This window comes from Orussus abietinus, unplaced genomic scaffold, assembly GCF_000612105.2.
Source record: "Orussus abietinus isolate OABI.00-Male unplaced genomic scaffold, Oabi_2.0 scaffold66, whole genome shotgun sequence".
In the NCBI taxonomy this organism is placed as follows: domain Eukaryota; kingdom Metazoa; phylum Arthropoda; class Insecta; order Hymenoptera; family Orussidae; genus Orussus; species Orussus abietinus.
In genome coordinates, this window is record NW_019394234.1 from 191,835 (window position 1) to 216,345 (window position 24,511).

The 24,511-nt window shown below is 38.0% G+C and overlaps 1 protein-coding gene across 1 annotated transcript in view; it reads left to right on the top strand.

The window, feature by feature from the left end:
• LOC105699152 overlaps nucleotides 1–24,511 on the top strand; it is a 138,557-nt gene that overhangs the window by 71,853 nt on the left and 42,193 nt on the right. Inside the window, exon 2 of the mRNA XM_023434804.1 lies at nucleotides 11,042–11,250. Within this exon, the coding sequence (XP_023290572.1) occupies nucleotides 11,042–11,250 (209 nt within the window). The remainder of the gene's footprint in view (nucleotides 1–11,041; nucleotides 11,251–24,511) is intronic.

Here is a 24,511-nt window from a genome sequence, read left to right on the forward strand (position 1 = left end):
TTCCAAAGGTCCAAATTTTGATTGTGTCAGGATAATTCTTAGATGATCACGAGTCATGTGTCAAAGTTTCGGTCAATTTGGTCCAATACCCTTAAAAAAAAGTGTTGCATTCGAATCGACTGATTTGAAGGGGGTTTCACTTCACCTTAATCACAGGCGTCATTCAAAGTGCCGCCACATTGGTATTTAAATTCCGGTCCGTGATGCCTAGGCGATGCACCCAGGGTGCATACCGCTCGCCTGCTTAGACGTAACTCGTGCACGTTCACCGCGCATTGTGGTCGACTGCGTGACCGCGTAAGTACATCGGAGGTGTCGCCGAGCGAATCCACGCCTAATGCCGTGCTAACGCGTGCACGCGGCCCGTGCATACGAATCTCGATACGTGCGCCAAGGCGCGGCCACGCGAGTCATACAACCTGTCGCTTGATGTACGCGGAGACGTTTTGCGTGCGCGGATATGCGCCCAGGATATGTAGCAAGCGTCGCGCATACGAGCGCACTTGTCCGAGGCAGAAGCCATGTCATTTGCAATAACAATCCGACGCGACGGCACATGAGGCCTTCGTTAACACTAACAATGCCCCCGGTTGCCCTCGTACGTTGCACTCGTACTTGTACCCGCGAGTCGTGACCGAGCACACGGATGCGATTACCTCGCGGTATGTACCGCGGCGATATTGCCGGCATTTTCAGGAATTCTGCCCCGGGCTGCCGCCTTTCGCATTATATGAATCCCCTTCTTCTCCGGCCTTTCAGCTTGCACCCGCAATATCATATTTGGGCCACTAAACATTCTTCGGGGGGAAGAGAAGCGTAAGGGGGAATTCTCTTTCGATTTATTTCAGAGCCCGATATTCTCGTTTTTTCCCACTGCGTGCGTTAACTCGGGGGATATTAAATTCTGCGGAAATGAACGACGAACATGATTTTTTTTCCAGTTGATTGCTCTTCTTTCCTTCTGTAAACATCGGACTCTTAAAGATTAAAAAACAAGTGGGGACGTGTACATTTCTTTTTTTTTACTGCGTGCGTTAATTTGGATTATTATTTTGTGGTGAATCGATCGTGGGTGTTTTGACTCTATTTAAATTCTTCAGAAATTAATGGGGATAAATGTGTACGTTTAGCAATAATTTGGAGCGTTTTTCACGAGGCTTCGATGAGGCGCGGACTTGTTTAGTATTCCGATTTGCCGGGAAATGAGTCTTTACGACGTTTCACGCTTTACATGCGATTTACATATCCACGTTATACGCATTCATTCCATCCTACATCCTTTCCGTCTGACATCCGTAAATATGATCGAGCAAAGTGGAGAATACCTGAGAACGTTTCTTGCTTTTATCCCGGCTACAAAGCGTTTATGCAAATACGCGTACACGCTTGTCCTTGAAATATATAATTCTGTAATTTACACTTTAAAGCGAACATTACTTTGCCCAAGGCATTCATTTTCACCGGATCTCCGACTTTGAGTATATTATTTTGTCATGAAATTATAATTAAAATTGGAAGGCATTTACATCCTCATTCACTTGGAAGCATTGCGGAATAATGTTTTGGTAATGCGCTGCTCTGTTTAAGAATGTTCAAACCTGATTATTTATAAAACAACGTAAAATTCGTTGTCGATAAAAATTACTATTTTACTATATTGTCTTCTAAAGTACCACGTTTTAACAACTGGTCATAGTTCCGAGATTGGATTGCGGCAAATTCTAGTCTCCATTCGGATCCTAATATTCCTGTTAAAAGTTATCCAGCATCCCACACATCTCGTACATATCCACATACATGCTCGCAATAATACGTGTATGAACGATAAGAGAAGGTATTTAACGGAAATCATGCAGCTACCGCGAACCCGAACTTCTACCGCGGCTTCATAAGCAGTTAGGCGCAACTCTACGCAATTAATTAACCGTACTTGTGAACGTGCTTCCAGTCATATTATCAATTAAAGGGGAGTTGGGGAGTCCCGTGCATTGCGCCAAATGAGATTGCGGCAAATTTTCATCCCTCGCGATGTGACTTGCGAGGACGATCTCAAGACGAGGGTATTAACGTGATACGAAAGGGTCGTACCATATATATATATATAAACGTCACATATAGAAACCTCAAAATATTGATAAAACTTTTCTCCAAACTGGGTGTACCGAATCATTTGAATCTTTATCACGTGATTATGGATGTCTTAAGGAAGTACGCGATGCTCGTGATATTTCATTTTTCACAAGGTAATGTGATCTTGGTTCTAGTCTAAATAAACCAAATAAAAAAAATAAAACCAACCAAATAAAACCAAATAAAAAAAAATGTTCCTTTGAAAAATGAAATTTTACGAGCATCGCGTTCTTCCTTAAGGCCTCCATAATCACGTGTTGAAGTTTCAAATGATTCGGTGCACCCAGTTTGGAGAAAAGTTTTATCAATATTTTAACGTTTTATGTATATATAGAATGACCTTTTCATATCGCCTTAAATCGATTTGGAGCGATTTCACGACGTATCATTTTAATAACATGATGTATTTTATGTAGGAAAACCTTAAACGTCGGCAAATTATGCAATAATTATTCCCTGATTGTTTACCGATGAATTTAACCTTTAACGTCGAATGAAATACCTTTTGACGTTGTTTCGACCTCGTGACATAGGACGAGATTCGGGAAATTTCATGGATTTTCGATACTTGGCACGAGATATTTCGTGAAATGCTCCAGGAAATGAGGAATATCATTTGAAGGTAGGTAGTATAAAGTCCGTGCGGATAATCGTATCCACAAAAAGAGCAAGAAAATCGGCAAGAGTTCTTTCAATCTCGCCAAATGGTTGGAATCCTTTTGATCCGGTAACATCGTCTGTAGTCCTTGAAATTTTACGAGTTTTTGACATTTGGCACGCATCCCAAAAATGTTACCGACGTCCAGAAGTATCGATTATGACTAACTTCACATACATTTACCGTTTTTAGTTAACAAAGGTAACTTAAACATTAATGAGAATTCAATGTCTTCGGGAATACTATCTTTCATAATTTAAAAATTGGATTATGAAACTCCTACTATCGAGAGGAAAGTAATTACAGTTCCGGTTTAAGCTCAATAGACAAGAGTGAAATGATTCCAGGGAATAACTTCGTTTACCGATTCTAGCGTCCGAATGGATCAGTTAGAAAAGATTTACAGTTAATCGCGATTTTCTTAAATAACGATAACTTTATTCCCAAGTACTTAGCCAATGAATCTAATAGATACTACGCGACACCCACGAGTAGTCTCTTCATTATCCAAACCCAGTCTCCTAATAGATCGGCTTGCAAAATTCTATTATCAAACGCGTTTATCTCAAACCACCAAAACTCCGTTCTAACTTGTTCTACAGAGAAGGGCCCCACGACGCCTGAAAGCAGTTTGCCACTCTTCAAATCCAGTGATTGGATAGATCGGCTCGAAAAAGCCAGCAATCGAGCACGTTACCTTAACCCTTTCGTTACCTTGGACGAGATATCTCGCGACTCAATACTGGCCAATTAACGCTTTTGGACGAGATATCTCGTCAAAAGCGTTGATCGGCCAGTATCGGGTCGCGAGATATCTCGTCAAAAGCATTAATCAGCCAGTATTGGGTCGCGAGATATCTCGTCCAAGGTAACGAAAGGGTTAACACATTCGCGACCGGAAAATTTTCTGCGTTTCAAATACTGAGTACCGGCGAAAATCATGAAATTCTGAAACTGGTTGCCGCAAACTTGTATCGTGTATCGTCATGGACGTGATTCACGTCAGCGGCAACCAGGAATAGAACTTGAAAAAACGTGAATTCACGTCAGCGGTCGCGAATGTATTAAAGAACAATTATAACAACAATCGATCCGTTCCGATCCATTGAAGGAATCATCATCGAAAGGCACGCACGAGTAGTCGGCTCGTTCTGCAGAGTCCGAATAGATTGGGCAGAAAGGGAGATTGAAATCTCCGATCCCCGTCGCCGAGGAATTCCCCGTCGAAAGCCGAAAGTAGAGTTCTTCCCGCGACGGCGGAGCTTTTAAAGAAATTTCAATCTTTCGCTGTCACTTCCGACCAACCGGGAGTCCCGTTTCCCGTAGGAACTCCAATATCGTAAAACCACCGGGGAAAGGTGGGTCGCTTCTTGTCCAAAGTACACCCCACCTCTTCGCCCCGCCACCCGATGATTACGCCATTATCAGCGTGGCACCTATTACGCGTAAATAACGCTCGCTCTTTGCGTCCCTGCTAAAGGCTGTAAATTTGAAACCGGTGACTGGGTTAAGCGGGCCGTTTATGCCACCCGTAAAATATCGTTTACCTCGTCCTTCGAGCCCCGCCGAAGACGGTGTCGATCGACCGAAGGGACTCCCAGGTGACGCCCCGATGACACGAAAGTCGGACTCGGCGGCGATAGGACGTCGCTTTCCCCCTTTACGGAGGATACGATTGATACATCGGCCGCGATCCCCGAGTCGCAGGGATCCTTTTAAGATTCCCTGGGAGCGTCCGGGAGCGCCCCATGTCGCCGTCCAGGTGCTGGCCCTGTCTTCGTCGGAGAGGGAAAAGAGTGATAGCGCCTCTGCGGATCCATCGATCCGTCACCCCAAAGGGGGAAAAGGTACTTTCGCTACTCTCCAGTATTGCGATTCAATTTCCGCCGCCAGGAGAAAAGGGACTTGAAATAAGGATACGTGTTCTGTGCCTTTGCTCTTCGCTAGTTTGAAACTACTGGAACTCCGGAATTCGTTCTCCTGCAGTCGCGATGGATTCGATACGAGTCGATCCGGAATTTCGTTAAACGTCGACGGAGATGGTGCGCGAAGAATGATGGTAAGTACCGGAATGTTTGTTTCGAAAGAAGATCAGGGGGATTTTAAGGTATCCTGGGTGTTTGTTGATGTCTATGCATTTGGAGAACATCGGTTGGGTTCTATTGCCTGGTATTGTCTGGTCTTTTAAAAATGGTTTCTTGAGACTTTTTCAAATGCGTTCATCTTCGAAGTGACATACGCGTAGGGGGTGATTCGACTCTAAAATGTGGAAGATGGTTTACCTGTATACTTGGACGCAAAAACGAAAGTACTTTACGAGACAATTTTCTCCCGATGGCTCTGTTTAGATCTTTTCAAATTCTTTTTCGTTTCGGGTTACCCGCGCATGTTGGATGAATTTTCGTTAATTTCCTCTTTTTCAGGAGAGAGACGTGATTAAAATTTTAACCAATTTCTTTCCAAAGGAGATTTCTGAAACTGAAAATCTGGAATGTCTCGCAATGTTCTCACGGGAATATCGCGCGAAAAAATGTTTAACCAAAAGGGCGGGATTTACGAGCAAATCGCATCCGCCGCTGGAAAGGAAAGGAGGACATAATCTCTTAAGCTCGTTTGACAAATATTTTCATTTCCCGGGGAATAGCAAGGGCGAGCGAGGGGTCCAAAGATGGAAAACCTTAAGTATACCAGGAAGGCAAGCGATTTCCATATAATACGGTCTCTGATCTGCATTGTAACGAGTTCTTAGACCGATTGAAATGGAATTCGTTGGAACAAATAATACGGTCCAATAAAAATTACAATGAATTTTCCATTATAATTGATAAGAATTCCTCCTCCGCCGTAACTTTAACAAGTCCCTGGAATATTTTCTTACGCAAATTTCTGACAAATGATCTTATTATTTGCTATTATTTTTCTTTAAATGTTATGTTTTCTTTACAGTACATTTTCAACGTACATTCAGCGGCTTATCTTTTCTGGACCTATGGAACAGCAAACGAACTATAAAGATCGATTTACACCCTTCCGTTCCGTATCGATTCAATATCCGTACCCGTGTACGATACCCAACATGATCCAATGAATTTTAATAGAATGGTTTACATCCCCCAGTGTCATGCTATCCAGTCAGTGTCACTTCATGTATCCGTGACTTCGCATCGTTGAAAATGTTTTCCGTTATCACTGCCCGAATGACACTGACACAGTCAAACGTTCTTCTTCTCAGACAAACTTCCGGGTTTCTTCTTTTTTACGTCGAGCTTGATTTATCTAACGATATATAAGAATAACGTCAAGAGGTTCTACAATGTTTATGAAATTTTATCTTATCGATTAAAAGTACTGTACACTCAGTGGCTAATTTATTCTTAGTTTTCCCTTTGTTCCATACTTTGCAAACACACGCTTTGCCGTTTCTTCTTTCACTTTCTATTGCTCATATTTATTCGGAGACGCGGCAAGTGCACATATTTTATGTTTACAAAATGTGTAATGATGATGGAACTAAGTCGCATTGATTCCAAATCGATGTTGCCTGATAACGATGTAATGAGAACGCCTATTGGTACCATGTGAATAGTCTTCCACTGAATCTACTGAAATGGATACCAAGTTGATACTACAAGAATGTCTGAAAATCAACCTTAATGGTTCCTGTGAAAAACTAAAGCCACTGCAGGTAATTGAGGGAAAAATAAAAAGGAAACATCAGGGCTCTTACAAATCGCGTATAAGGGGGAAAAATGAATTACTTTTCTTTCCATTAAACACTCGTCGATCTTCCTGGTGCGCTGCCTTGCTTTTAAGTACTTCGCAAGATCGATGATAGGCTTGGTATTAAATTCGAATTGAACTTTCCTTGCAATTTAATGCCTTTTTAATGTCGAATTGATTTCAACTTAAGGTAAGGAAAGAAGAAAACGAATTTGCGAAATGACTCGATTGTTCTATGGACGTTCGTTAAAAATTGTTCTTACGTATATTTCTTTGAAGGTTTTTCTTGTTTGTTCAGGGTTGATATTTGATAAAGTTTGTTGTAAGTGGTAACAAATGTTTTATCATGATTCAATGTCATTTTAATATCTACCGTGATGATAATAAAAGTGCAGAATTCAATGTCGACCTTTGCTATTGATTCTGTTATCGATACTTTGGAATATAATATTCTTTGAGCGGATTGTTAGCCGCATTAGATGTACGTAATTACAACAAAAAATCGTCAACGAAAAGTGGATTTTTTTCTCACCTTTCCTTTAGTTAAATACCGTAGGGCTACGGTTCAGTTTTAATATTATTATGGAAAACGTAAAAATGGGGTAATGTAATTTTTCATCATAAAAGTGTATTACTCTTCTTTCTGTGTAACTAAGTAATTTAAAACAGCAGTGATTCATGGAGTACATGTCGAGAGTCCATAATTTATGGGCAAAAATGAAGAGATGCTGAAAGAGGCAAGTTCTCCTTTCCCATGTTTCCCTTCTGAACAAAATTATTTTAAAAATCTGAGCCCTTCAGAACCGGAAATTATATAATTTCAGGTGTACTTTTTTCATGTGAATTCAACGGCAGTTTTCAGGAAATTACGAGATTTCTGTTCCTACCATTTTTAATCATATCATTCAACTGTTAATTTGGCTGTCAATTTTTCATCTAAAATTAATAATCAAATAAGATAATAGGAAGAAAGCGTTCACCTTTTATTTTTGTAAACGACTCATTTACTTCTATCGCTGTAACGTTTTTCTGCTTTTTACTTGTCGCCGATAGCGTGGTCACACATATATCAAGTCTAGTGAAATTTTGTGAATGTTCATCTTTACAATCGACCTGAAAATAACATTCATCCATCACACTATCGATCGTTTTCGGTTGAGATAACTCTGGGAATCATTTTGATACCACGCTAAACTTTGAAAAGCTTTTGAATTGGTGGGTTGTTGATTTTCCTCATAGACCTTTAAATTAGATTCATTCTGTTCTAAACTGATGCAAGCTTGGTTAAAAGCCTTCTAAAAAGATGATTCTACCGAGAACGAAGTATTAAACATACGTAAAAACCCAAAAGCCGAATTTTCTTAAAAGTGCAAAAAGTAAGAATAAATTTAATCCATTATCTACACTCCAAAAGAGGTAAAAAAAATAATATTAAAAGTATAAAGAAACATATATATACACAACTTTGATTGTATTTTAACAATCTTTTTCCAATATGCTATAAGCCTAAAAATATTTTAGATATACCCGTGGGGCAAATTGTACATTAATTTCAAAAGTCAACATTATATTTTAAAGCACAGAAAATGTTCCCTTTTTTAATTGCATACTAAGGTAAGCCCCTGAAGGAATTAATCGTGAGCAATTGCGAAAGAACGTGCGGAAAGAAGGAAGCAAGAAGAATCAACGCCGTGTCTTCCGGGTAGATTACAGTGCACTCATTATTTATCTAACAAAGTAACGTGCTTTGTGGCTGAGCACGTTGAGTTTTCGTTTTTTCACATCTCGAAGAGTGCTGTGTTTTTCAAGTGAGAAACAACTTCAAGTAAAGAGGAAAAATCGATTTTCCGGCACGAGGTTTCGTGAGACAAATTATTAACTTAGCGAAGATAAAAGAGAAACGCAGGGAGTAAGAAATCATTTCGGGAAAAGTGTCCGAGAAAACTCTGTTATCTTTTTGTAGTCCGATTATTACGTGTAGTTATCCTCCTGAAGTACCGATCTAGATAATCCAATACAAATGACAATATGAATTGTACAAATTACGTGGAAACTCGAGGTAACAAACATTTGAACTATTTTGGATGAATTAACCATTTCCACTTTACACATTACCATTTCCGTGCTACATTAGTCAGTAAATGAAGTTGACATCAGCAATCGAGATCTCAATAATTGGAAGTGCAAAGGATTAATAAACAGCCTAAGCCCACAAATCACCTGAATATACCTAGATATGTACAAATAAAATACGAATAAATCAAAATTTTATATAAGAATTCCGTTTTCCGGTATCGTGTTTGTACACATATTTGTTCTTTTATATTATATATTTTTGTTTATTTTGTGGTTATCGGCGTTGACTGCTGCAGTCATTAGTCGTTATTTTATGTATGTTATGTGTTTAGATATTTTTGTCTTATTCGCTGTTTCTTTGGGTATTTCTCAATTTTTCTTCTTACACTTGATTAGTAACTTTATTAACCTAAAAGTCATTGTAATATGCTCGATTTAAATTTTAAAGAGATCAAAGAGAATCGTTGGTGGTGCCTGGGGAGCTAAATTTTGGTAATTGCGAGGAAACATGTTTCCTGGTCGTTCTCTCAAAGAGGCAATATCAAGGAAAAAAGAAAAGGAGGAACGCCGAGGCAAAATGTCCGTGTGTTTACCGAGGACCCCGTGTGTGTAAATTGGTCCATAGCAGCTCGTATGATGCTTCAATAACTTCCTTCTATGTGAACAGGTCTTACAACTTCTTCGTTACCTTCCTTTCAAGTATGAAGAGCTTTATGAAAACCCTCCCACATTACCCATTAAACGCGACGAATCGTTTAGCAACTTCTTAAATGGATTATAAACGCTGATTAAATGCCGGATTATTTTACCGATATGGTTTTCATAGAAAATTGAAAAATCTTAAGATATCGGTTACAGTTTCAGAGAATGAATTACTTATTACCGCATTTAGATATTCAGGTCGATTACTCATTAAACTCGGAATCAAGTAGAAAAACCCGTTTTTGAACAAGGTGAATTTATCATATTCTAAATGACTACGAACTTGGTTGTTTTCAATTTTTTGTTCGTTAACTGACTGCAAGTAGAGTGTCCAGTAAAAGACACAATTTGCACAAATTTAAGGTAAACAAAATTTAGAATGTTAGGTTGAAGATAGAGGTAGTGTTAGGCAACTTTAGGAAAAGTTAATGATTAATGAGTACGCCCAGTTTTTTGTCGTGACAGACATTATTGTAGATGGAGACGTCAAAGTTATTTGCCATTTTACCTTCAATGTATGTCAAGACAAAGCGCTGTTTAAAACGTCCTAAATGACTTACTTCCGGGCGAATTGCCTTAAACTTTTTATCATTTCTCTCTTTAGAACAAAGACCTCTATAAACACCCCTTAGCAATTACTTGCGAAGTGCCTCTGCTCTTTTGTGCACCAAAGGAGTAAACAATAAGAACAATTATGGACTTCCGTTGGCACTGGAGGTAATTGTCTCCATTACCCCAATGGAGGTGTAGCAAAGAAGGACAAAAAGCTTCCTGAACTACCCTTAATATCTCCGACGCGTAACCCATTATGTTATTTTAACGTGAATATGTTTTCTGTAATAGACATAAAAAGTTACGAAATGGATACATATACGAACACCGTATTGTTGGCGTTATTATTATTAATATTAAATCCCATTTCCATTTATGAAGAAAAAGTGAAACGCATGTTTTGACTTGACAATATCTAAAACAGGATCAATATTTTCTGCGTCTCTTAGAATACCCAAATTACACGAAATAAATATGTCGTCCTTTTAATCCTAACAATATTCAGATTGAATATCGATAATTTGGTAGTAAAGGCAAAATAAAATGTTTGCTTGTATGTATATAAATTGAGATAATTGATTACATCGAATTTCCGTGCATTACAACAATTGAAAGACGCTTGAAATTGTAAGTATTACAACAACTAATAATCTAAGTAAGAAAAATAAAACCCCACTTATTCTTTAAAATAATGTAATTCAAAATATAAATTTGATGTACGTTTATAAATTATTGAAACTAAATATGTCATTAAGATTTTCAACAAATTGACATATGTTCCGTCGTGGAAGGAAGTTCTGAAGAGGGGATCAACCGAAGTGTCCTACGAGGATTGTTAGAAATTTATGAAAAGTCGAAGTGAGCGAAGCCCTTAGAAGTACGAAGTAAAATTGCAATTATCATATATTTTTCAACTAAATAAACTGTATATCCTTTTTAAAAGTATGCCCTACATTAAAACTGTCTTTCCGAATATTTCCTTTCGTATGTGCGTTGTTATAATTTGCCGCGGAATCGCAAAGTACCAAAATAATTAAATTAACTGATACGTAACAGTTTGCTCATTGCGATTCTCCTTTAAAACGGAAGAAGAGCACGTCGCTCGACATCATTTGAAAAGTGAGAAGTGTGAAGAGATGTAAAATGTTGGTAGGTTCTTTTTCTTGAATTTCCTTTAACATTTTGCCAACGGTGGTTTTCCAGGTGGATCGGGCGGAGAACGAGGAGGCCCTGGCGTCGTGTTCGGCATACGGTAGCACTGCTTCCGGTACCAGAATGGGACCAGGTCCCGATTCCGGCAGCAGTGCTCCCTCTTCGGCCCCGCACTCCTTGGCCACGTCGCGCGACGACGAGGACGACGAGGACGAGGAAAGCAGCGGACGCCGGTCTAATAATGGTCAGGGAGGGTCACGGTGAGTCCTTGCTGATTAACCTCTTCCCTACCTCCGCGAGTCTCTATGTGCTATCAGTGAAACGGAGTCTCTAGCTACCCTTGCGAAATCATAATCCAGGAACCAGCGAGAACCTCGAGTTGGTTATAGGCGGAAGAAAAACTGCAATTTGTAGGCAGGGTCGAAGGGTTTGGGAAAGCGGTGAAAAATCGAGGTGGGATTTCAATTTGGCTCGGATATCGGTTAGGGTAATCGCACTTTTTCCGTCTGCGATCAGGAAAATGTATCAGGCCCTGATCGGGTGTAGAAGAGATCAAGGATAATTGAGTTAAGGGGATTGTCGGGAATGGGTTCAACGATCGAACGAGGGATGATATTTGTCCGACCGGGGTAAGCGATAAGGGTGCCCTAGTTGTGGAGTCCACTGTTAACCCTTATCGGGACGCTGACGGTCTTTGGGCCCTCCTGATTGATTTCCGCACGGGTAGCTATGGTGGGATCCGTGCCAAAAGTCATAAATGAGTCCCCGTAGAATGGACATTTCGAAAATAGTCCAACCGTTTACAAGGATGTCAAATTTCCTTGAGTCGATGACCCGCGTTTGAGTTACGAGTTATTGGAACGTGTCAAATTTCATTTGACACGATTCAGATCTACGAATCTGACCTAATTTTACCTGAATTTGAGTAGGGTAATTCACTAAGTTGGCGGATAGCAATCCGGAGCCATGTAATTTAAGCACTTTAGACGTAACGCTTAACATGGCTACTTGCAGCAATGATGATTAATCTAATAATTCTTTTTAATATCTATTGTCTAAGATAACAAAAATGTGCGTAGGTTGAAAGAGATCACGCAATGCACAAAGTTGATTTCGTTATAGAGTTTTATTTTTGGGGGGTAACGGGATCATTCTCACTATTTTCATGTGTTTTCACGTTTCTTCATTTTTATGGGAATTATAGAGCACATTGGTGCAAAATCGATAACCATAAATTATTAATTCTACCGACTATTCTTTAACCAACGCCGTACACACTATTAGAATAGTAAAGTCTTTTTTCAAATTATTTGTTCCAAGAAAATTAAATGAAAACGAATTAATTCTTCTTAGTATACAGTCACAACAGTTTCTTTATTCCACAACAATCCGGCTGGATCAATATTTATTTGAGGTGCAATTACTGAAATAAAAAATCCTTTTTAAAGGTTTGGGGGAACCTCAATTTCTCATTAAAATCGCTAAATCTGTTTCGTTTATCCCGATTAAAGCAGCTTAACTTTCAACCATTACCACAAGTCGACTGATTCAAATTACATTTGGTTAACTACAACTGCATATACCAGTCTGTACTTTAGAGGGATTAACGAACCGTACACTGTAAACTTGACACCATTTGGTCAACAGTTACATAGAGCGGGCAATGAAGCCCCGAATATTTGACATTTGTAGTAAAACATTCCCTTTGACAACATGTCAAATGCCCCTAATGTGGTCTCCTCTTTGAATAAATATCAACACTGAAAATGAAATGTGAAAATAAATAATTAGTTTTTGTTTTAACCAAATTTTTCGGTTCAGATAGACATATCCTTCGAACTAATTTTGCTGATTTTACTACATTGGTTGCAACACTTGTTACAATATTGAACACAACAAATATTCAATCCTCTAAAGGTGCATTACCGTTTGCATTTTACTTCTATTATCTCCTTCTTGATTCTTGCCCTCTGCGGTTAATTCAATAAAGTAAATGCGGAATAAAAAAAACCTTGGAGGAATTACATTGATAAATGGTAAGCCATCGAAAAGACGGGATGAAATAATACTTAATTACTTGGGATATAAGTTAACGTCCATTGAAGAATTCAATTCTGTAAAAGCGGATTTTATATAATACATACCATGAATTAATGTGTTTAAGGTACATTGAATTACCTCGTTACTTAACTAGCTAACACAAAATATTAAGGTAATTTAAAATTCATTAGTCGTTACTGTATAATTTCGGAACAACAAGCGAATCCCATATACGCACTCATAGGCATACATTTTCACATTGTTTTTTAAAATGGGTTTCAAACGAATGTTAAATACAGTATGAGTAGTACAATTAAAATCTAGATTATTTTCAAAAGTTGATTACTTTTCATTAACAGATTTTCATTGACTTTCATTTAAATTCATAGATGTACAGGTACTATTTATATCATGTTGTAACGTACTACCATTTCTCGATATTACGATGTAAGGGAGCAGACCTGAAAGAAATGCTTTCTCAAGATAAATGGAGATGTGCTAAGCAAAGATTCAAAATTGCACCCTGAAATAAAAGTTAGCCACGCTATCTCAGTTTCAAACTTTTGGATATTCGGAAATCACGACCCCATTTTGGGAAATACACTGCTGGAATTGTAAAAATTCCATCACCATGGTTTAAAGCTTTGACCATTTTCCGAACTTTTGGCGCGATTTTATACGGACTTTTAATTGCCTCGAACGTTACCAAAGTACCCATTAGGATTTCGCTTAAAACGTCGTTTACGTGTGAATGGTACATTTACGAGGAAGAGGATATATCGTAAATTTGTCACGTATAATTAAAAAAAAAATTTGATTGTGACTCAGTCTACCGGCTATTACGATTAATGCACCGTCAAAAAAACAATCATATACTCACGTGTTAATTAATATAACTCTTGCTTTATTATTCACGTGACTTCCAAGTGCCAAATAACAAATTTAATTGAAATATTTTGGATATTATTTCATTATAACTTTTTCGAAACTGTCTTCAATCGCTAATTCTGAAAATATTTCACCTGAATATTGCAGTTATATTATCTGTATAACTGCCGTTCACAATCAATTTGTCACCCAATTTTTCTTTTTCAATTCATTTCGAATATATTTAAGTCATATCTAAACGAGAGAAATGGATACGAAAATGTTTTTTAGCACCAATGAGTACAACATTCTTTGACCCCATGGCGAAAACTTGATTCATGGACTGCTCTCAATCAATCATTCTTAACGCTATCAATCATCTAGCCGAAGCTAATTAATTAGAACGGATCGATGTAGATTATTAATAGGAGAGATACGCCGTGACGTTCGTTAAGGGGGCAATATTCTATTTTAAAATTACTGTGTTCAATGAAAAGTTCCGTTCTGGGCTTTCGTAGTATTTATTCGCAGGAAAGAGGAGGATAAACCTGATGACATTGGGGATTTCGAAAAATATGTTTAAACACACAAACAAATGCAGACTTGTGTATTTGCTGCTCGAAAGGATTTCGTCCGGGCCATTAAAACAATTGCAATATTTTCTCTAAACGGTAACCTGTCTGCTAATAGTTTGCGACCAATTTAGGTTAAAAAATGGATCCTTCTCCGAATTCAATTATACCAAGACAAAAACCGATCGGAAATCGATTCACTGCCTTTCAATTAATCCCATCAATTCGAGACCATTCCTTTCAAAAGCGCATCTACATACATTCCTCTCGACGTGAAAGCTAAATGAAATTATTTAAAAAGCTGGTAAATTTATATTTCTGCAGAATTAATTGATGCGAACTATTAATGCGATTCGTGGATAATATTACGTAATTTTTTTAACGGCTACCAATTGTTAAATCCTGTAAGGTGGCCTCGTGGGTTAATGGTTGAATAGCCCCTCGGAAAATACAAGGTTGTCTCTTGGGACCTAAAATGAGCGAAAACTCAATTTGCTCGCCCTACAAAGCACGCTACTTTGTTAGGGTAACTATGAACTAATTGTAACCTGTCCAGAATGCAGCCTTAATTTCTCTTATTCCTTTTTACAGTATACTTTTTTTTTCACCAGTATTCGCGATTACGTTTATTTTCATTTCAACATCGCCGTCGTCTGCAGACTCCAAAGCAGGCCAATATGAAACGGTAATAAAATTGCAACGAATGAAAAAAACAAACATTAACTTTCCTGTGGAAGGTGCATTCATCAAATGGAAAAAACCTCGAAACCAATTATTCAGGTTTAGTCGTTTACAGTATCGTCAGATATTAAAAAAATAAAACGTAAACTCGCGTTAATGTTTTCGAGAAAAATAATCTGAACTTTTAATAATATGCATATTCTAGAATTATTTACATGTATCATTTACTTTGTACAATATACAATATATCTTATAAATCTTATCCTTTACTTATTGGCATTCAGTTTATAAAATCATAATGTATAAACCAGTCTAATAAAAAGCAAAACTATGAAACTTCAATGTTCCTTGTTAACTTTATGGTCACGTTTAAATACTGTTTAATAATGTACGTTTAAATAGCTGCATTCTTTAATGCAAGTCAATCTCATGAGCGGGAGGGATAACATTATCAGTGATTATAACACTTGTATGGTCAGCCATATGATTTCACGTAAGATGTCTCATTGTAACATTTTAAATTATAACCAAAACAATGTAAAATATATATCAAAAATAAAACAATCACTGTTTTCCTCGAAATACAGGTATATTGCAACAATAAGGTACAGTAATTAATGGAAAAGCCGTGACTTTATTGTCGTAGCAATGACAATTATATTTGTTCAGCTCAAGAATTGAGGTGCAAACGAAAGTTGCAATCGGTAAAATCCGGAAGTCTAAAAATTAACATAAATAGTATTTCATATAAATTCAGAAAATAGTGATTCCACGTATACTATTTTATTTTCTTGTTTTATAAATTTGAAATGGTTCGCTCAATGATCGCGTACGATCAAACGAATTATTGTATCGATCGGATTTGGAGCGACGTATGTACTCGTTCACACAATCCCTTCGCATTTGAAGATGCTCTGAAAACATTTCCATGCCATTTGCTCGAGCTCAATTCCGAGCCGTTTGCTCATGTACCCATTACGAAACGTTTGCTCGGTCTGTTCTCCTCGCCGATGGTCGGTTATGTCGTCCAACGATCCTCAAACATTTTCTCGCGAATAGTGTTCCATATTTATACTGTCACGGAGACCAGAGAACATATTACGGCATTATTCTTTTTTCACTTTCTGTCAATATCTGGACAATTTTTACCCTCATTTGTCATAATACATATGTGGCTTATGTAGGTATCTTGGAGTCTGGTAAACCAAAGTTGGAAATTTCATTACGCGTTACTCACGATTTAATTTATGAACGTTATCTTTTTTCATTTTAAGACTTCTCCGAAGTAGGTACTTTGTAAAATAGTTAGCCTGCACAACGATACCTTTTACTTAGGAATACGTAATGCATATAAGAATTCATTCGTATTTTATACAGGAACTGGTAATTACGTGTTGGCATACAAACACGTTATTATTACGACTAGTACTGGTAAATCGAGTATATGAGGTATATTTATATTTATTATGGAACTCATTAAAACCTCTAACGTTTGTCATCAAAATTTATTTTCAATCAATGCGGACCATCATAATTCGACAATGTAACGAATTTAATCGTAGCTATTGCAGCCCCTGCCTGCAGCTGCTTTCGATTTTTAATAAGCAATCTCGATCTCGCTAGCGAACGGTTTAATCAGAATTTCCTGCTTACCTCTTATTACCTTAAAGCCTGATGCTGCTTTGCATCTTGCACGGAGGAACCTTGTTTACGATCCATCAACCTTTTATATTAAACTGTAAACCTGCACTATGCTGAACAAATAAGAAACGTAACAAGGAGAAGCCAATTGCATCGTTACGTGGTAAAAATGAATTTTCTAATTAACTCCAAGATCCTAAACTGAAACATCCCTAGTAGCATAATATATTTCTATTACATTTTNAGACATCTTAAAAAATCTGTCGCTTGAGATGTTTATCAAAGATTACAAAAAATATTTAGAAATTATTCTGTGCTCCTAGGGATTAACTTCAGACTCTCGTCGCTCCTTAAATTTAATCAAAACGATAAGCTCTAGTTTCTCACCCGCCCCATCTCACGTGTGCTACAAGTTCTTGAAGAATACAAGGCAAGAACAACATAAACGTTTTACTCCACCGTTTGTCTTGTAGCCGAGCTTTTATGTCGAATATATCAGTCGGAAGTTGGAGTATCGATAACGTAAATGCGGGGAGCTTGCATGCCATAAACTTTGACAGGTTTCGTTATGGATAACGGTTACAAGTGTAAAAATTACAACGTGTACATCGAGTAAACCGATATCTCGCGATATGTCATCGGGATACGTCCTATCGTGTCCGAGCAAGGGTTAAAAGAATGTCGATTGCAATTCGTCAAAGGATTACCGACAAACGTGCCACGTTTCCGCAAAACTCGGGGGAGAATAACTACATTTGCCATTGTTACTGCGACAATTGAAACCACTTCAGGCCCGTGCAATGTTTAACTGTTCTCGCGAACAGGAACAAATGAAAGCCAACGCGATGACACGCTTTGTTGGGAAACTCGTTTTTGCGCGTACGCGTACAAGGGTTATTTAATCACATTCATTAGCGGAGAATACGTATCGATGACGAGCCCTCCAATAATTTAACCTTGTCAAACGTTACAGAATTATGGGGTAAATTATTATCAACCTAGGTAGAAAATAAAGAGAGGAAATAAGATATGGTTACGTGCAATTTTAAATTTGAACATCGGGTTTGTGGGCGTATATTCTTTAACCAACATGAATTCTATCGAGCAAGAAGACGTGAGGTACTTTCAATTCTTTCGATATTTAAGATTTCACAAACAAAAACATGACTCATTCCGCTCCAATTAACTGTAGAACGATGAATTCTACAGAAAGACGAATTTGTCTAATGATCTGAGAGTGACAATGACTTCTAGTAAAGTACAGGTCATTTTCCTTAGAGTTTCCAGATATTTCGAGGAGTTACCAAGAAAGTATGCTTCGCTTAACCCTCAGCAAGTACAAGACAGTCAATTTTAAAGAAATGCAGTCCTTTTCTATATAAACCGAAAGTTTTCGTTGCTTTACTTAGAATTAGGCGTGTAATCACAGTTATCGAGGCAGTTTCACCGAAACGGTCGAATCATCTGATTGAATTTAAATGTCTCGAGATGCATATTTCAGAACCTTCTTTGTAATCTTTACTAAATATCTCAAGCGACAAATTTTTTAAGATTTCTTGTAGATTTCATTCGAAGATATCTGAAATATATCTTGAAAATAATGACATGTTTAGTTTCAATAATTTATAATCATATATAGNTATAGAGATAAAATAAATACAGAAGATAAAATTTCACTTGGTTCCAATTATTTTCTTAAGCTAGAGGGGTGGGTACGTCACTTATAAGGAACGTGATAACCCTCGAGAATTCGAATGTCCACATTCTTCGGAAATTGAGGAGCGATCGCATATCTATCACTTCCGGGAGGGTGGCCACAAGTGCCGAGACGTCCATTATGTCCAAAGACTGAAGAATAACCGCGTGTGCGTCACATCCGGCGGTCTTGAACGCCATTAATCCACCAAGATGACAAATTTCTGTTTAAAGAGGAAACCGATCGAAGGCCTATAAATATGATATATTAGTGGACGACGGCGAGAACGGAATGCATTGGATCCATACGATTTATGGATTCGTTCGAAGTTTCGGAAAAAATATAACTTCCCCTGATACTAAAAACAATTGCGTCTAAATATTTTGAAGGAAGACCATTTCCGAATTGTGAATTAATTGAACGTCGTTACCGGAAACGTAAACGAGGGTCTGCACGCACTCACGTTTGGCATGTAAATCCAATTGTTAACATATGACGCCGAGGCAAAGTTTTTGAAAACGTTGACTATGAATCTCAAAGTCAAGACACGAGGCTATTTCAATGTTGAACCATATGCATTAAAAATTGTAACGGTGGCCGTTACTTTGAAACCGAAATGTAATTTAAGCTGAAATCTTTCCCAGAGTGAGATTTAAATTCCAATTGCGTGAATTTTCATAATGACACGTTACGTTATACCCACCTATATAATCAGTTAGACGTGTTTAATTCACCATAGAACAATTAGTTTTTGACAGTCGATATATTGATTCGCATAATACCTTCATTACGCGTACGCGATTTTCATGCGAGCGAATGTACACGATCGCTGCCGCAGCAAATTACAATTGCGCTCGAATGCACAAAACCGCCGAACGTGCCGGATATAATCTGTTCGTTTATTTAATTTCATATTTACGAAGTGAAATCGAACATAATAAATGACACAGCTTTGTATGATATAAGGAAACAGAATTGAGAACCTGAACCCGTTGACAATAATCAGAACCGCATATCTAACCAAAGGGAAATAATCGATTAAGGATATAATCTATTATATTTATGTTATTTTCACTTATAAAATGAAAATCAGTTTAAAAGAAAATACGTATTTCTGTACGACGCGAAACGAACGGAACCGGGAACCATTCGCAATGCTTAAGGTGAAGTGAAATACATCGAGGAATTTGATCGATGTCAATAAAAAAGATTTTTTTAAATACCTACGTTTCTGACGTTCGTTTTTATACTGACAGCTGTGTCGAATTATATTGGGTATCGTACTCAATGGCATACTCCACCTGTCGTTTTCGTACAATAATTATAAAGAAATCGAAGAAAAACTGCAGAAATCCCCCGGATTCATGATTTCGGAGACCCTAACTGACTGCAGAAGGACCCCCTGCGCCATCTGTGATTTCCAGGTCAATTAAATTTTCACTCCGAGACCTCGTATTTCCATCGTTTTAGCACAGAAGCGCATAAAACACTTTTTTGCCTTTATCACGTTCAAATACGAGTTTATCAATTACCAGAGTGTTCTAAATTGTCGTAAAATTGTCCTGGCCCTTTTGTTTCTCATATCAGAGCCTCCGATAATTGTATATGGATCGAAATATGAGAGCTCGACGCCATTTTAGTTCTGGTCTGCGCTAAGGTAAAAAATCTTTTCCAAAAATCCAAATTTTGATTGTGTCAGGACAATTCTTAGATGATCACGAGTCATGTGTCAAAGTTTCGGACAGTTTGGTCTAATACCCTTAAAAAAAGTGTTGTATTCAAATCGACTGATTTGAAGGGGGTTTCATTTCACCTTAAAGCTCTGCAATGCTCGTCGTGTCAGACCGAGGGGAAATTATCCATTTGCGAAGGGAAGAAAGCTCGGCTAGGTTCGTCGAGAAGCGGCATAACTTGATGGTATGGTAATGACGGTTGACAGGATGGCGCATGACGCGACGCTTGACACTTACGCGTGACGCGCGTCACATGACGCGCCGCGTACCTGGGTCAACGGGAACGCATTCGACGCCTCGTCAAAAGTTGTTCAATTTATTTCCCGAGCTTTCCTCCGTTCCACGTTCTCGTCGGACATTCAGATCCCATTTCCGGTCTCGCGAAAAATGTTTCCGCACTTTTCGTCGACCCATTATTTTGGGAAAGACTCGACTTTTTCGACGGCCTATAGGCCGACTTTTTTACGCCTCGGGGTGCGGCCATTATGGCCGGAGATGCGAGACAGCTGGTGTATGAAATTGCGTTTAATGAAATCGCGTCCCGTAAAACTTTGCAATTACTTCGCTGGTCTAGTTCGAAAGGTTAGCTTTCCGTCTGCCTCGTTCATCGTGCCTCGTTTGTCTCGAAAATCTGCTTTTAACTACGTCAAATCTCGCACGGAATTACGGTTTTATTGCCTTACTCTGGAGGAAAATCTTTAGAGCGATCAAGATGACGCGGAAGTGGGAAATCCTTTAGAGATTTATTGCCACCGTTGAAACTATAGTACAACTAAGTGACGGATATTGAACACCTACATGACATTTAACATTAACATCTGCTGAAAAGGGTTGTCTCTTTCTCTCAACCATTTATATTTTCCCCCCGGCATTTCTTGCGAAAAACAAGAATGAAGAACAATGCATAAAAAAGAACAGCGGAAACGAGGTACAGTTTCTCTATTTCGTCTGAATTCATTTATCACTTGCATTCTCGAAAGAAGAGATTAGTTATCTCCATTTCTTCGCTCCGTCTACCTTAACGCGTTCATTGTAATTGAAAGAAAAACAAATTTAATTCAATTCGTGGGATATTTAAAACTGAAAATATTTTCCGATGATAAATTCCGATTGATTTCGTAGAGGTGGCTCGATTTTAATTATCAGTGCGTGTATTGCAACATTTGCAGTTAAGTGCATTAAGCTTTCGCAGTCTTTGGTAGGATCCCGTGGAATCTGTGCGCTTATTCGAGTTCCAACAAAACTTTAGGCAATAATACGGGTTGCGTATCCATTGAAATTTCTGAATAATGTCGAAACAGTCGAAACAGAACTTGAAAACAAGTTATCTATACGCCGTTGAGACGGTGGAAACAGGGAAACAAGGAAACTTGTCTTTCGAGTGTGCGCGGCGTTACAACACGCCCCGGCAAACTTCCTTCAGAATTAGAGTGATCGTAGGTTAAGTTCAGTTCAGGCACGAAGATCGTCCCATCGTAGGTGCGAGAAACTAGTAAACTCGCCAGAACCACAACCGAAGCCCTGAAGGTTCATGGCAGAAGTTAAGTGAACTTCTGCCGCTTCATAGGAAGGTACAGTGCCCCGCCATAATGTGGAGAAATTTCCTACTCCATTCCGCGAGTGTAAAGTATTTCATGACAGAGTGAACTGAGTAAAACCAGAAGGATTTCGACATGTCGACTAGGACTTTTAACATTGATATGTATTTATTGCCTTGCCATTTAGTACAGAAAATAAACAGAATAAGGCATTTAAGGTGAAGTGAAACACGTCGAGGAACTTGATCGACGTCGGTAAAAAAGATTTTTCTAAATGCCTACGTTGCCGACGTTCGTTTTTATATTGACAGCTGTGTCGAATTATGTTGGGTATTGTACTAAATGGCATACTCCACCACGTTTTCGTACAATAATTATAAAGAAATCTATGTAAAACTCCAGAAATCCTCTGGATTCATGGTTTCTGAGGACCTAATTGACTGCAGAGTGACACCCTATGTCATCTGTGATTTCCGTGTCACCTAAATTTTTACTCCAAGATTTCATATATCATCGTTTCAGCATAGTAGCGCTCAAGACACTTTTTTTGCCTTTATCCCGTTCAAATGCGAGTTTATCGATTACCAGAGTGTTCTAAATTGTCGTACAATTATCCTGACACTTTCGTTTCTCATATTAGAGCGTTTAATAATTGTTTATTGATCAAAATATGAGAGCTCGATGCCATTTTGGTTCTGATTTGGACTAAGTTAACAAACTTTTTTTTCAAAAATCCAAATTTTCAGTGTCAGAATAATTCCTAAGTGTCCACGAATCATGTGTCAAAGTTTCAGACGGTTCGATCCAATACCCTTACAAAAAAGTGTCTTATTCGAATCGACTAATTTGAGGGGGGTTTCGGTTCACCTCAATTGGCCCGTAAGATAATGTAGGTAATGAGAGATGGAAGATTCGGAAAGATGATTGAGGCCCATATTTTAACTTTTCGAAAGAATTACAGATAACAGACAATTTATGTCAAGAATTAATCCTACTAAGAGCTGTCCAAGTTTTGACAAACGTTCGGAGTTTTGCTTCTTTTGTATGAAATATATACAATTGCATAATTTACACACGTACATTTAGCAATGCTAATGAAATTATCCAACTACGATAAATCTTTGAAAGTGTGCCTATGAGTGCTGTAGATATCGCACATCGATTTCATTAAAATATGACTCCAGTGGCATATCTGTGCCAAGGAGGGTTTACACTCATTAAATGATTTATTCGTGTTCGTAATTCATTGACTTCGTTTAAAAATTCACCCTTCATGGTATAATACTCGTTCAACAAGCCAGTTCCAACAAACCAAGAGTAAACATTTAAATCATGACACAGGGCCAATGCATAATAACTTACTGCTGCTTCACTCCGCACTGGCAATAAATTGCACTTGTACAATGGACTGTAATAATAATTTTAGCAAATCCTCTCTTCCGGCCTTGTTTCCGTAATTAAAGTTGCACTTATCCAGGTAGGAGTTAAAGATAACTATCAAAGATTATTGTTACTCCCCAATGTACCCTGTTATATATGCCACTTGTGATTTTTCAATGCTTTAATGAACGGCACTTCAATTTGCACAATTCAAATTGAATTTACGGTAAGTTTCACAGCACGATTGTTGTGTTTCTTTGACTTTAAAGAGTGACATAAGAATCGTTTTTAGATTAAAAATTGTTGTATTTTTAAATAGGGAAGGGCGTAAAGAATTTTTTACGCGTTCACTAAGGGAAATTAAAATATATTTTATTTGTAATCAATTGAGATTTTCTAAGTAAACCCAGTTGACATTATTATCCTATACTTCTTTACCAAATTAGAGTTATTATACGGTATACTCGCAACACTCGATTGATTACCAACAAGCGTTTCACCTAATTTCCCGACGAAGCCGTCTAAAATGACACGCATATGTACAATTGATTGAGACAGTACACTCTGCGTACTCAATAACGTGTTACGAGTACTCCAAATCACTGACAGGAATACAGCCTATTCCTGGTAATGGGCCGATACATGGATAGATTGTTCAAATAACACTTTTATAGTTCCGAAATATGGAAAATATGTAACAATGACGCCCGTCGCAAGTGAACCTCTGGAAAAATATTACAAAATTTGGTAGATTATCAAAACTGAAGTAAGATTGCGGTGATGATCTTCTTATCAGTAGTTTAATATTAAGGTATAATTCATTCAAGCTTTAGGACTTCGTCCTGAGAAATCTAGACATTTAAGGATAACAAGGTCTTCATAGTAGAGTTGCAATTAGTGGGTACAACATATAACTTGTCTGGTTCTCTCTGTACACCTGCACAATCAGAACGTTTAGGTATAATTAGGAGTCAACTCCCTTAGGAGCAATTCTCGTCCTGGTACAAACGGAATTACTCCAAATGCTCCATATTCCACCTACATCAGGGATAAACGTTTCTCAACAAATCAATACCTAAAACTAACAATACCCTTACAAATTATTTCAATTACATGTACTATGTACGCGATGACAATTTTACCAGGAGGAACAATGCGACCCACAACCATAACACATCTTCCGATGAATCTCCGGAGGTTCACTCGTGACGAACGGTACTTCTTGGTCGACAAACATCCAATTAAGATCGATTAAACTCTACCGTTGTCCAAGACTCTGTACATCCCGATTTCTAGGGTTGTCCCCCAAATTCGCCTAGCCAGGATGCCAGTTTACCAATGTAGGGCCTCAATTGAAATATCACCCTTTTCTA